This window comes from Gossypium hirsutum, chromosome A07 (assembly GCF_007990345.1).
Source record: "Gossypium hirsutum isolate 1008001.06 chromosome A07, Gossypium_hirsutum_v2.1, whole genome shotgun sequence".
NCBI classification, from domain to species: domain Eukaryota; kingdom Viridiplantae; phylum Streptophyta; class Magnoliopsida; order Malvales; family Malvaceae; genus Gossypium; species Gossypium hirsutum.
The window spans coordinates 6,517,724-6,528,675 of record NC_053430.1 but is presented as its reverse complement, the minus strand read 5'-3'; the positions used below and the strand labels follow the sequence as shown (position 1 = coordinate 6,528,675).

Here is a 10,952-nt window from a genome sequence, read left to right as displayed (position 1 = left end):
TAATGTTACCATAAGTGCCACATTGGCACAAATTAAGAGTGTTAATGCGGAAGTACCAACAACATAGGTGACAGAATACAAGTTTAAGTACCGGTTAAGTAAAAAAAAAAATTAGAAACCAATTAGAGAGTTTTAAACAAATTTCGGGGAAAAATTACATATTAACAGTTAAAAGAAAAGGAAAAACAAAAAATATTCCATAATTCAATCCATGCGAAAGAAAGAACCTGGAAAATTTTGAAGTTTGACATTTGAAAGAGAAATAAGGGGCCGCCAGCAGCCATGCGTTGTAGTCGCCCGTAATCCTTATATATATGCCAAATATCAAACACTCCCTTTAACTTCATACCAGAAACAAATCCCTAAATATAATTATTATTCATTCGTTTTTTATTCTTTGATTTCGAGCTCCGAGAGATATTGTTTTGGGTAATGGAGGGGGGTGATATTTATAAAGCGAGTACTAGTTTAAGGAGAAGTATACGGTCTGGTAGTTCTTCGATATGGAGAAACAATGGCATCGAAGTTTTCTCAAGATCTTCTCGAGATGAAGATGATGAAGAAGCTTTAAAGTGGGCTGCACTTGAGAAACTACCCACTGTTGCTCGTTTAAGGAAAGGTATATTGGCAAGCTCTCAAGGTGGTGCCAATGAAATCGATGTTTTCGATATTGGATGGCAAGAGAGGAAGGCTTTGCTTGAGAGGTTGGTCAAAGTTGCTGAGGAAGATAATGAGAAGTTCTTACTCAAGCTCAAGAATCGTATCCAAAGGTATGAAATTAAGGTTCTTTTTTTATAAAATAGATTTTCAAGATTATATATTCACACCCACTTATTTAAACTATCATGTAAGTATAATTATGAATCAATTCTACAATCTCAAAAAGATAATCAACATCCTTAATTAATAAGTCAAATTTTGACTTTCGAATAATAAATAAAGAGAGAATTAAATGAAAATTCTATGAAAATAAAATAGGATAAAAATGTGTCTTACTAACTGTATTACATTTGTTTAGTTGATTAAATGGTGATTAAAGAATATACAATAAATATGTTTACAATGACAAATTTACATTCAACTAAACATGATGCCAATGTTTTGCAATGGAATTCCTCAGGGTTGGCATCGAAGTTCCCACTATTGAAGTCAGATTCCAACATCTAAATATTGATGCTCAAGCTTACGTAGGAAGCAATGCTTTGCCTACAGTTATTAATTTCGTCACTAACATATTTGAGGTAGGTTCCAACTTGGATGGAAAATGGTCATTTACGTTTTTCCCATTTATGATATGTTTGGAATTCAAGATTTTGGCATAAAAATTATATTTGGTTTTTTAATTTCAAAATTAAGAAAATTTAGAGCGAATTTTAAAATTCATTTCAAAATTTAAAAAATTTAAAATCCAATATTCATAAATAAATAAATAAAAGAAGAAGATTTTTTCTCGTGTTCTAAACACAAGGTATTAAGTATTGTATATCCTATAATACTATTGGTGGTGTGTTTTGGTATACCATTTTGAATTTCTTTTACATATAAATAGACTATTTTTAATTTCTTAATAGATTACATATTATTTATATATATGCATGGAAATATATCTAAAATACATATATATAAATATATTTATATGCAAATATAAATTTTATAATTATTAATTAGATTTAATGAATTAATTTAATAATTATAGTTTAATTTTAAAAGTAATTATAAAACATTAAAAGTTAATTTTAAAATAATAAAATATTATTACAAGCAAATATTGATCAAAATTAACTGAAACACATTACCTTAATGTTTGTTTCCTGACATTTCAATTTGTATTGTGATTAAAGAGCTTATTGGTTGAGATGGGAATTCTTTCTAGTAGAAAGAAAAAGCTGACAATCCTCAAAGACGTCAGTGGAATCATTAAACCTGGCAGGTAACATGAAGATTTAATTTTTACTATTAAATTTAAATTTTGGGTATCTTGAAATTAATCAAGTTTTATTGCTTCAGGATGACATTGCTTTTGGGTCCTCCAAGTTCTGGGAAAACCACTCTCTTGTTGGCTTTAGCCGGAAAGCTTGATACTGCTCTCAAGGTGCTCTACAAAAGTTCACTTTGGTTCAATGCATTGGATGTTGTCTTTGATTTTATTTCTAATTATCAAGTAAAATTCTCTGTCAGTGTTCTGGGACAGTAACATACAATGGGCATGAGATGAATGAATTTGTGCCCCAAAGAACAGCTGCCTATATCAGTCAATATGATCTTCATATAGGAGAAATGACAGTGAGGGAAACTTTGGCCTTTTCTGCAAGATGCCAAGGGGTTGGAGATCGTTATGGTTAGTTTTGTTTGATTTATTATTTGACATTTTTTATACTACAAAGCATGAAATTTTATTGTTTTGGATGTTTACAGATATGTTGGCAGAATTGTCAAGAAGAGAGAAACAAGCAAATATTAAACCTGATCCCGATATTGATGTCTTCATGAAGGTAAGAAGTAATGAATATTATTTTTATGTTTGAATTGTAGAAAGAATTAAACTTGTGTTGTTGATTCATTTCACCTTAAAAATATTAGGCAGCAGCAACTGAAGGTCAGGAAGTAAATGTTATTACAGATTACATTCTAAAGGTAATGTTAAAGGAATCTAAAAGATATCCAAGTACTAAGATAAATATATATACTTACTGAACTCCTTTGGCATGAAATTTTTAGGTTTTAGGACTGGAAGTATGTGCAGACACTATGGTAGGAGATGAAATGTTAAGGGGTATATCTGGTGGACAAAAGAAGCGTGTCACAACAGGTAATTGATAAAATCAGTTAAACCATTTTTTCCATTACCAAAGTAGGCTCAATTTTTTATCATGAAATCCATTTCTGTCAATGCAATTAGGTGAAATGCTGGTTGGACCAGCAAAGGCACTCTTTATGGATGAGATATCTACTGGTCTGGACAGCTCTACAACTTTCCAGATTGTAAACTCCCTCAAGCAAACTGTTCATATCCTTAATGGAACTGCAGTCATTTCTCTTCTTCAACCAGCTCCAGAGACTTATGACCTTTTCGATGACATTATTCTCCTTTCCGATGGTCGGATAGTATATCAGGGTCCTCGTGAACACGTTCTGAGTTTTTTCGAATCTATGGGCTTCAGATGTCCTGAAAGAAAAGGCGTTGCGGACTTCCTGCAAGAAGTATGTCTCGACATTGGTTTTCTTTCTTTCTTTTATTCGGACAAAGTTCATCTTCTATCACATTACCTGACTTTCTTCATTGTAGGTTACGTCAAGGAAAGATCAAATGCAATATTGGGCACGTAGAGATCAACCTTACAGGTTTGTCACGGCCGATGAGTTTGCTGAGGCATTCCAATCTTTCCATGTTGGATTGCAACTTGAAGATGAACTTCGAACTCCATTTGAGAAAGCAAAGAGTCACCCCGCTGCTTTGACAACCAAAAAATATGGTGTTGGAAAGTGGGAGTTGCTGAAAGCTAACATCTTAAGGGAGTTTCTGTTGATGAAGAGAAATTCTTTTGTCTACATCTTCATATTTATGCAGGTGAGTGCTAAGGACAATTAATTCTAGCACTGTAATTGTTATGGTTTATATTACATGACAACGACTAACTTCCTTTTTGTTTTTTCTTTCTGTACTAGCTTTCATTTATGGCAATAGTTTCTATGACTCTCTTTTTGAGGACTGAGATGAACCGAGATTCTATTGTTGACGGAGGAATCTATATGGGGGCAATTTTTTTTGGCTTGATTATGGTCATGTTTAATGGAATGCCTGAGATTTCTATGACCATTGCTAAGCTTCCTGTCTTTTTCAAGCAAAGAGACCTCTTATTCTTTCCTGCATGGACATATGCTTTACCAAGATGGATACTCAAGATTCCAATCACATTTGTAGAAGTTGCTATATGGGTATTTCTTACCTATTATGTCATCGGATTTGATCCGAATGTTGAAAGGTAAACAAATGAAACGGCAATAAAAGTTTCAAATGAAACCTTAAGTAGTATTGCGCATATTTATATATTAGCTTATTAAATCTTGATCCAAAATTGATGTGTAAGCAACTTGTCTAATGCAGGCTATTTAGGCAATACTTCATACTCCTTCTCGTTAACCAGATGTCTTCGGGGTTGTTTCGCTTCATCGCAGCATCTGCTAGAAACATGATTGTTGCTAATACTTTTGGCTCATTTGCTTTGCTCATACTTTTTGCATTGAGTGGCTATATCTTGGCACGAGGTATGATAAGTCTTAGACAAATCACTAGACATCAAACTTAACTTTTTTTCTCTAATCCATTTTCTTTTGTTAATGTCATAGATGACATAAAGAGTTGGTGGATATGGGGTTACTGGATTTCTCCTCTGATGTATGGACAATCCGCATTGATGGTTAATGAGTTCCGTGGGAACCAGTGGAGTCATGTAATACTCTAAATTTGCAATGTTTATAGTTTTACTTTGATCTCAGAACAATCATCTGATTGTAGCTTCTTTTGTATTGAAGTCTCTTCCGGGTTCAACAGAACCAGCAGGAATCGAAGTTTTGAAGTCCAGGGATTTCTTCCATGAACCAAAATGGTATTGGATAGGAGCAGGAGGATTGGCTGGTTTCGTAATATTGTTGAACTTTTTTTTCACTGTGGCTCTTACCTATCTAAAACGTGAGTATAGCTTTGTTTATTTAAAACTTAATCCTCTTCATAATGGAGAGCTAATCTTTTACATTTTGTCAAATAATTATGCAGCATTTGGGAGTTCAAGGGCCGTAATATCAGAACAAACGGAAAGCAATGAACAAACCAATGGAATTGGTGGAAGCATTCAGTTAACAAACAATGAAAGCAGCTCAAATCGTGTAACTAACTTAGGTATTATAGCTCGCCTATATTTCTTTTAGGGTTTTTGTTTACATGGCATTATTTAGAATACTAATCCATTTGATATGCAGAGATTCAAGAGGAGGTTCAAAGAAGCATCTCATCGAAGTCCTCGTCTGTGACAGAGGCAACTGTCGGGGCCATTGCTATCAAGAAAAAGGGAATGGTTCTTCCATTTGAGCCACATTGCCTCACATTTGATAACGTTGTTTATTCTGTTGATATGCCACAGGTAACTTAAGGTTCCATGTATAAATTCCATATATGTTCAACGTTTGGATTATATTCTGTTTGTTGTTAATGTGGTCCACAGATATAAAAGTTTGTTCGATTCATTTGGAACATTTCAGGAAATGAAACAACAAGGTATTACTGAAGATAGATTGGTGCTACTGAAGGGTGTTAGTGGGGCTTTTAGACCAGGCGTTCTTACAGCTTTAATGGGTGTTAGTGGTGCGGGTAAAACTACTCTTATGGATGTGCTTGCTGGTAGAAAAACAGGTGGTTATATAGATGGGAACATCACAGTTTCTGGTTTCCAGAAGAAACAAGAAACATTTGCTCGAATATCTGGATACTGTGAACAAAATGATATTCACTCTCCTCATGTCACCGTGTATGAGTCCTTGCTGTATTCTGCTTGGCTTCGATTATCTGCTGACGTTAAAGCTGAAACTAGAAAGGTTGGCATTCATGAAACTTTAAGCTATTTCATGTCTCTAAATCTTCTTTGATATATGTTTAGAGGTTTTAACTAAGATAATCCAATAAACACAATTCGATCTCAAACTCCGAGGACTAATTGAAGTCAATAAGTTTTTAGTTTTGACACCCCTTCATTGCCTACTGATAGAGTCCCACAAAATAACCCATTTTTCCAAATGATCATTTTGGTATGGCTTAATTTAATATAGATGTTCATCGAGGAAGTCATGGAACTCGTGGAATTGAATCCGTTAAGGCAAGCACTGGTTGGTTTACCTGGTGTAAATGGTTTATCAACTGAGCAACGAAAAAGGCTTACGATTGCAGTAGAGCTTGTAGCAAACCCTTCGATCATTTTCATGGATGAGCCAACTTCAGGGCTTGATGCGAGAGCTGCAGCAATTGTTATGAGAACAGTTAGGAACACAGTAGACACTGGAAGAACAGTTGTGTGTACTATCCATCAGCCAAGTATTGACATATTTGAAGCATTTGATGAGGTAAGGGACTTGAAATTCAATTCAAAAAGAATTTATTGTGCTTTTGTTGGTTCTTTGTATGAGTTTATATCTAAATAGAACATGCAATTGCAGTTATTCCTTATGAAGCGAGGAGGAGAGGAAATATATGTCGGGCCATTAGGACACCATTCTAAACATCTTATTGAGTATTTTGAGGTAAGATGAAATGAAGGACCTTAAATTGCATGGTTTAATATAATTTATTCATCTAACACTATAGTGTTCATCTTTCTATAGGGAATTCAAGGAGTTAGCAAAATTAAAGAAGGATACAATCCAGCGACTTGGATGTTAGAAGTTACCACAACAGCACAAGAATTAGCTTTAGGTGTTGATTTCGCCGATATCTACAAAAACTCAGATCTACACAGGTAATGATAAGATACTCATACTTGACCTTGCAACAAAAATTTATACGATGATTCAACTAATTACTTTAATTCAGCACGAGATCGACATCTGAGATAGCTAACTCAAATTTGATACTAATGTATATCATTGTTCAGGAGAAACAAAGCTCTTATTGAAGATTTAAGCAAGCCTGCTGCTGGATCAAAGGAACTCTATTTTCCAACTCAGTACTCTCAGTCATTCTTGATTCAGTGTGCAGCATGCTTATGGAAGCAACACTGGTCATATTGGCGCAACCCGCCATATACCGCTGTTCGATTTCTTTTTACAACTGTAATAGCATTGGTGTTTGGGACAATGTTCTGGGACCTTGGCTCGAAAATGTAAGCTACAAGTCAAAACCACAAAAGTAGATGCTTCAATGTTGGTTTCGATCATCTTGATATATCTAACTGTCACATTGTGGAATTACAGGAATAAAGGACAAGATCTGACCAATGCTATGGGTTCAATGTATGCTGCTGTTCTTTTCCTTGGTATCCAAAATGCTTCATCTGTGCAGCCTGTTGTTGCTGTTGAAAGAACGGTCTTTTATCGAGAAAGAGCTGCTGGAATGTATTCTGCCATGCCATATGCCATTTCGCAGGTAAATTTCCGTAATTTGGAAAACTTGTAAAAGTTTCGAAACAGTTAAGAAAGTTACACAAGCTTCCATTTTTGTAAATTGCAGGTTATTATTGAGATGCCTTACATTTTTATTCAAGCTGCTTCGTATGGCATCTTAGTCTATGCAATGATTGGATTCGAATGGACTGCTGCAAAGTTCTTTTGGTATCTCTTCTTCATGTACTTTACCTTATTATACTTCACCTTCTATGGCATGATGGCTGTTGCTGTTACGCCAAACTACCACATTGCATCGATTGTTTCTGCTGCATTCTACGGACTATGGAACCTCTTTTCAGGGTTCATCATTCCACGACCGGTAAGCTTTTTTTTTTTTTTTTCTCTTTTCATCATGTGATTCTCCAATTTTCAAGTTCATATAGATTTTTTAAAAGTTTAACCTGTTGAATTTTGCAGAGCATGCCTGTATGGTGGCGATGGTACTATTGGGTTTGTCCAGTAGCATGGACCTTGTACGGATTGTTTGTTTCACAATTTGGAGACGTGGAAACACCCCTAGAAGATGGAGACTTCATTGGTCAAACAGTGGAACAATATTTGAGAAGTCGATATGGTTTCAGACATGAATTCCTGGGAGTTGTCGTTGCCGTAATTCTTGGTTTCACTGTTTTGTTTGCATCCATCTTTACTGTGTCCATTAAGGTCTTTAATTTCCAAAGACGTTAGAATTTATGGTTTCCATCTCTGTAATGTTTAAGGTCATGCTTTTATTCATATATTAAATCTATGCCATTTTAATTTTAACATACAAATTCTTTCATTGTATCTGAAGATTTTGTTGTAATACAATATATTAAATAAATATAAGTGTTTTTCATTGCAGTCCATGAAAAAGGATTTTTAGCATATTCAAATCACCTTCTCCTGAAAATTATCTTTACCTCAACCAAAAGCGGATTGCAAAAATAACTATCCCAACAAAAGGATTCACCCACCCAAGAGCTCACCCAGCTTGGAAGCCATGTAACTACTATCAAATCCCAATGAAACCTGCCCAAGGCAAATTCATGTCAAATCCTGGTACATCCAAGGCCTCCTTCAATTTAAAGTAAAATCACATCCAAACCTTTCAATCACATCTGGTCATGTAGTACTCTACACTGATCCCATCGTTGGGTCTGAATGAAAAATACTATATTCATTGTCAAAACAATTAGGGTTAACTTTTCTTTTAAACTCAACTCAAACATCAAGCATTTGTCATATTAAACAAACTATTTAATTCAAAATAGACAAGTTCAACATTCAAACACTTTAGAACTACTTGAAAACAAGTCAAGGTTATTAATCAAATCAACTAGAATTAGTTTTCATTCAACATCAAACACAAAGTTTTGCTTTTATCATTATTTACAAAACATTCTTATTGATTAAAATCAAATTCAAATCAATTAAAACATTTTTAATCAAATTCTAGGTTTTCAAAGATATTTGGGATCAAAATTAGGTCTCTAAGCGTCAAAATAAGTCAAATAGAGGAGGGACCCTGTTTTGACATACTTCTACCGCTAGAAGTCTCTGCTACTATTCATTTTTTGCTGCTAACTTACTTGTACCAATACATGACTATTTGTACTAATAGAAGTTCACCAAAATTGAAAAATGATCCCAAAACTTACTTAGTTTAGTTCAAAATATTACCAAATAATCTCCATACATAATGGAAGATTATAAACAAGTTTAAATAACTATTTCAAGCATATCTAACACTCTATAACACATACTCTCAAACATGTACTCAACATTAGGGGTGAGTGTTTGATCGAATCAAGTGATAAAATTTTGAATTAATCGAGTTGTTGTGTAACAGCCAAATTTTTCAGTGGTGTCGGAAACAGTGATTCGAGATCACTAAATCCGACGAGAAAGTTTAGAAATTTTAACAAATAATAATTATAGGCCAAGCGTGAACTTAAAAGAATTATTTTTAATTAGTGAATTTTGCGATTTTAAAAGAATTAATCAGGTAAATTTGGTTGAAAACGAGGTATCGAGACCTCAGATTTATAAACCGAGCCATAAATATTTTTATAAATATTTATGGAGTGTTATTAAGTTAGTATTAAAGTTTCGTTAGAAAATTTTAACGTTTGGTTAGTCAATTAATTAAAAAGGACTAAATTAAAAATAGTGCGAAATTTATTAAATTGTGATTAAATAGTTTAAGTGATTAAAAAGGAGGGATTTAAAAGGCAATTGGACCCAAATTGTATGGGCTGGATGGTTGGGCAAGAAAATCAGCAAAAAAGACAAGGAAAAACAACGGCAAAATGGGAAATTTTACAAATTAAACATATAAAACAAGACAAATTTAAAAAATCTAGAGATATCATCATTTTTCTTCAGCAAAAACGCCATGGGAGGTCTGAAAGCTGCTGGTTTTTCATACTTTGACATATGTGAGTTCAATTCTTACCCTTTTCTTTGAGATTTTTATGTTTTTGTGACTTTTATAATTAGGTCCAAGTGTTTAATTCATTAGTTTTTGATTTTATGAACAAAATTAAAAGCTATCATTGATAAGTGTTAGCTGTTTATGATGAAATAAAATGAATTTGAAGCTTTGATTTTGTTGTTTTATGATTTTATCAAGTAATTTCAATAGATATTGATTTTAGGACCTAATTGTGAAAGAGTTGTGAATTAAGGTTTAGTGTTAAAATTCTGATTTTCAAAGATTTTGTAATAGTTTAGAATGATGGAATAAAATGTTAATTGAGAAAAATTAGCTTAATAGATGGGTTAATTGAGCAAGGACTGAATTGTATGACCTTTGAAATTTAGAGGAAAAATGCTAATAAACATCTTGAACTAAAAACAATATTGGACAGCAGAAGTAGACTAACTTTGAAAAATCACCATAAATTTTAGAAATCGAATTAGAAGATGAATAAAATATGAAATTAAAGCTTATTGAGTCTAGTTTTTCATAGAAGAAACAGTGTAAGCAATGGATTTGTAAATTATGAGATATAATGAATTTTGTGAGACAATGTTAGAATGAATTCGGGTTCCCCTGTTTTGACTTTGGAAAATCACCAAAAATTGGAGAAAATTAATTAGAGTCTCAAATTTATATTCTTATAATCCTTAATGAGTCTATTTTCAATAGAAATCAATGGGAACATTATCCGAGTTTTGTACTGTGATATAATTAATTTTTAGTGAAGAGAGGTCAGAATTGTTGGATAGTGAAACAGGGGAAACTTAAATGAATAAACTGTACTAATTGGCTAAACCAAAAATTCTTAAAATTTTATGGTGGAATGATATGTGAGTCTAGTTTTATGGAAAATTTACGGATCTTAATTTTGAGCTCTGTAGCTCGAATTATAAATAATTGAGTGACTATGACTCGTGTGAACAGATTGATGTGAGCATTAATAAGTAAATTGTGAAATCGTACTTACAAGAATGTTATATACATTAAGGATGTGGAATGGAGAGGAGGAGGAGGAAAAATATATATGAATATTCAGTTAGCATGGCTAATTTGCATGTTCTAAGCTCATGGACTAAATTGAATAAAAGTAAAACTTTAGGGGGTAATTTTGTAAAAATGTCAAAAATGACCAAATTGAAGGGAATAAATTGTTTTATTATCTAAATTAATAAATTGAATGAAATTATCGATTTAAGATTGGGTGAAATTTGGGAAAATGGTAAATTACCAATATGCCCCTAAATCTTGGTATTTCTGCAATTTAGTCAGGTAGGTTCGGATACCCTGAATGAGCATGTAAATATGAAAATTTAAGTATTGTATCGTATTTATATGATAT

At 33.1% G+C, this 10,952-nt stretch overlaps 1 protein-coding gene across 1 annotated transcript; it reads left to right on the top strand.

Annotated features, from left to right (window-relative positions):
- The first annotated feature begins 344 nt into the window (after nt 1–344).
- LOC107926109 (pleiotropic drug resistance protein 1) lies at nt 345–7,992 on the top strand. Its single transcript, XM_041117372.1, has 24 exons — nt 345–770; nt 1,121–1,241; nt 1,842–1,930; nt 2,008–2,092; nt 2,179–2,338; nt 2,416–2,492; nt 2,581–2,634; nt 2,719–2,809; nt 2,900–3,201; nt 3,287–3,568; nt 3,667–3,983; nt 4,106–4,266; nt 4,348–4,451; nt 4,534–4,690; nt 4,775–4,897; nt 4,978–5,138; nt 5,257–5,589; nt 5,821–6,111; nt 6,205–6,288; nt 6,370–6,503; nt 6,639–6,866; nt 6,958–7,129; nt 7,214–7,468; nt 7,567–7,992. Exons 1-24 carry the CDS (start codon nt 433–435, stop codon nt 7,834–7,836), a joined length of 4,389 nt encoding a protein of 1,462 aa, XP_040973306.1. The 5' UTR covers nt 345–432; the 3' UTR covers nt 7,837–7,992.
- Nucleotides 7,993–10,952: the final 2,960 nt, after the last annotated feature.

Bases quoted from the DNA above. Each gene is read 5' to 3' on its own strand.
- LOC107926109 (XM_041117372.1), top strand. From the start codon at position 433: ATGGAGGGGGGTGATATTTATAAAGCGAGTACTAGTTTAAGGAGAAGT. The intron at 4,452-4,533 runs GTAATACTCTAA...TTTGTATTGAAG, and splicing joins GTGGGAACCAGTGGAGTCAT to TCTCTTCCGGGTTCAACAGA. The intron at 6,112-6,204 runs GTAAGGGACTTG...ATGCAATTGCAG, and splicing joins TATTTGAAGCATTTGATGAG to TTATTCCTTATGAAGCGAGG.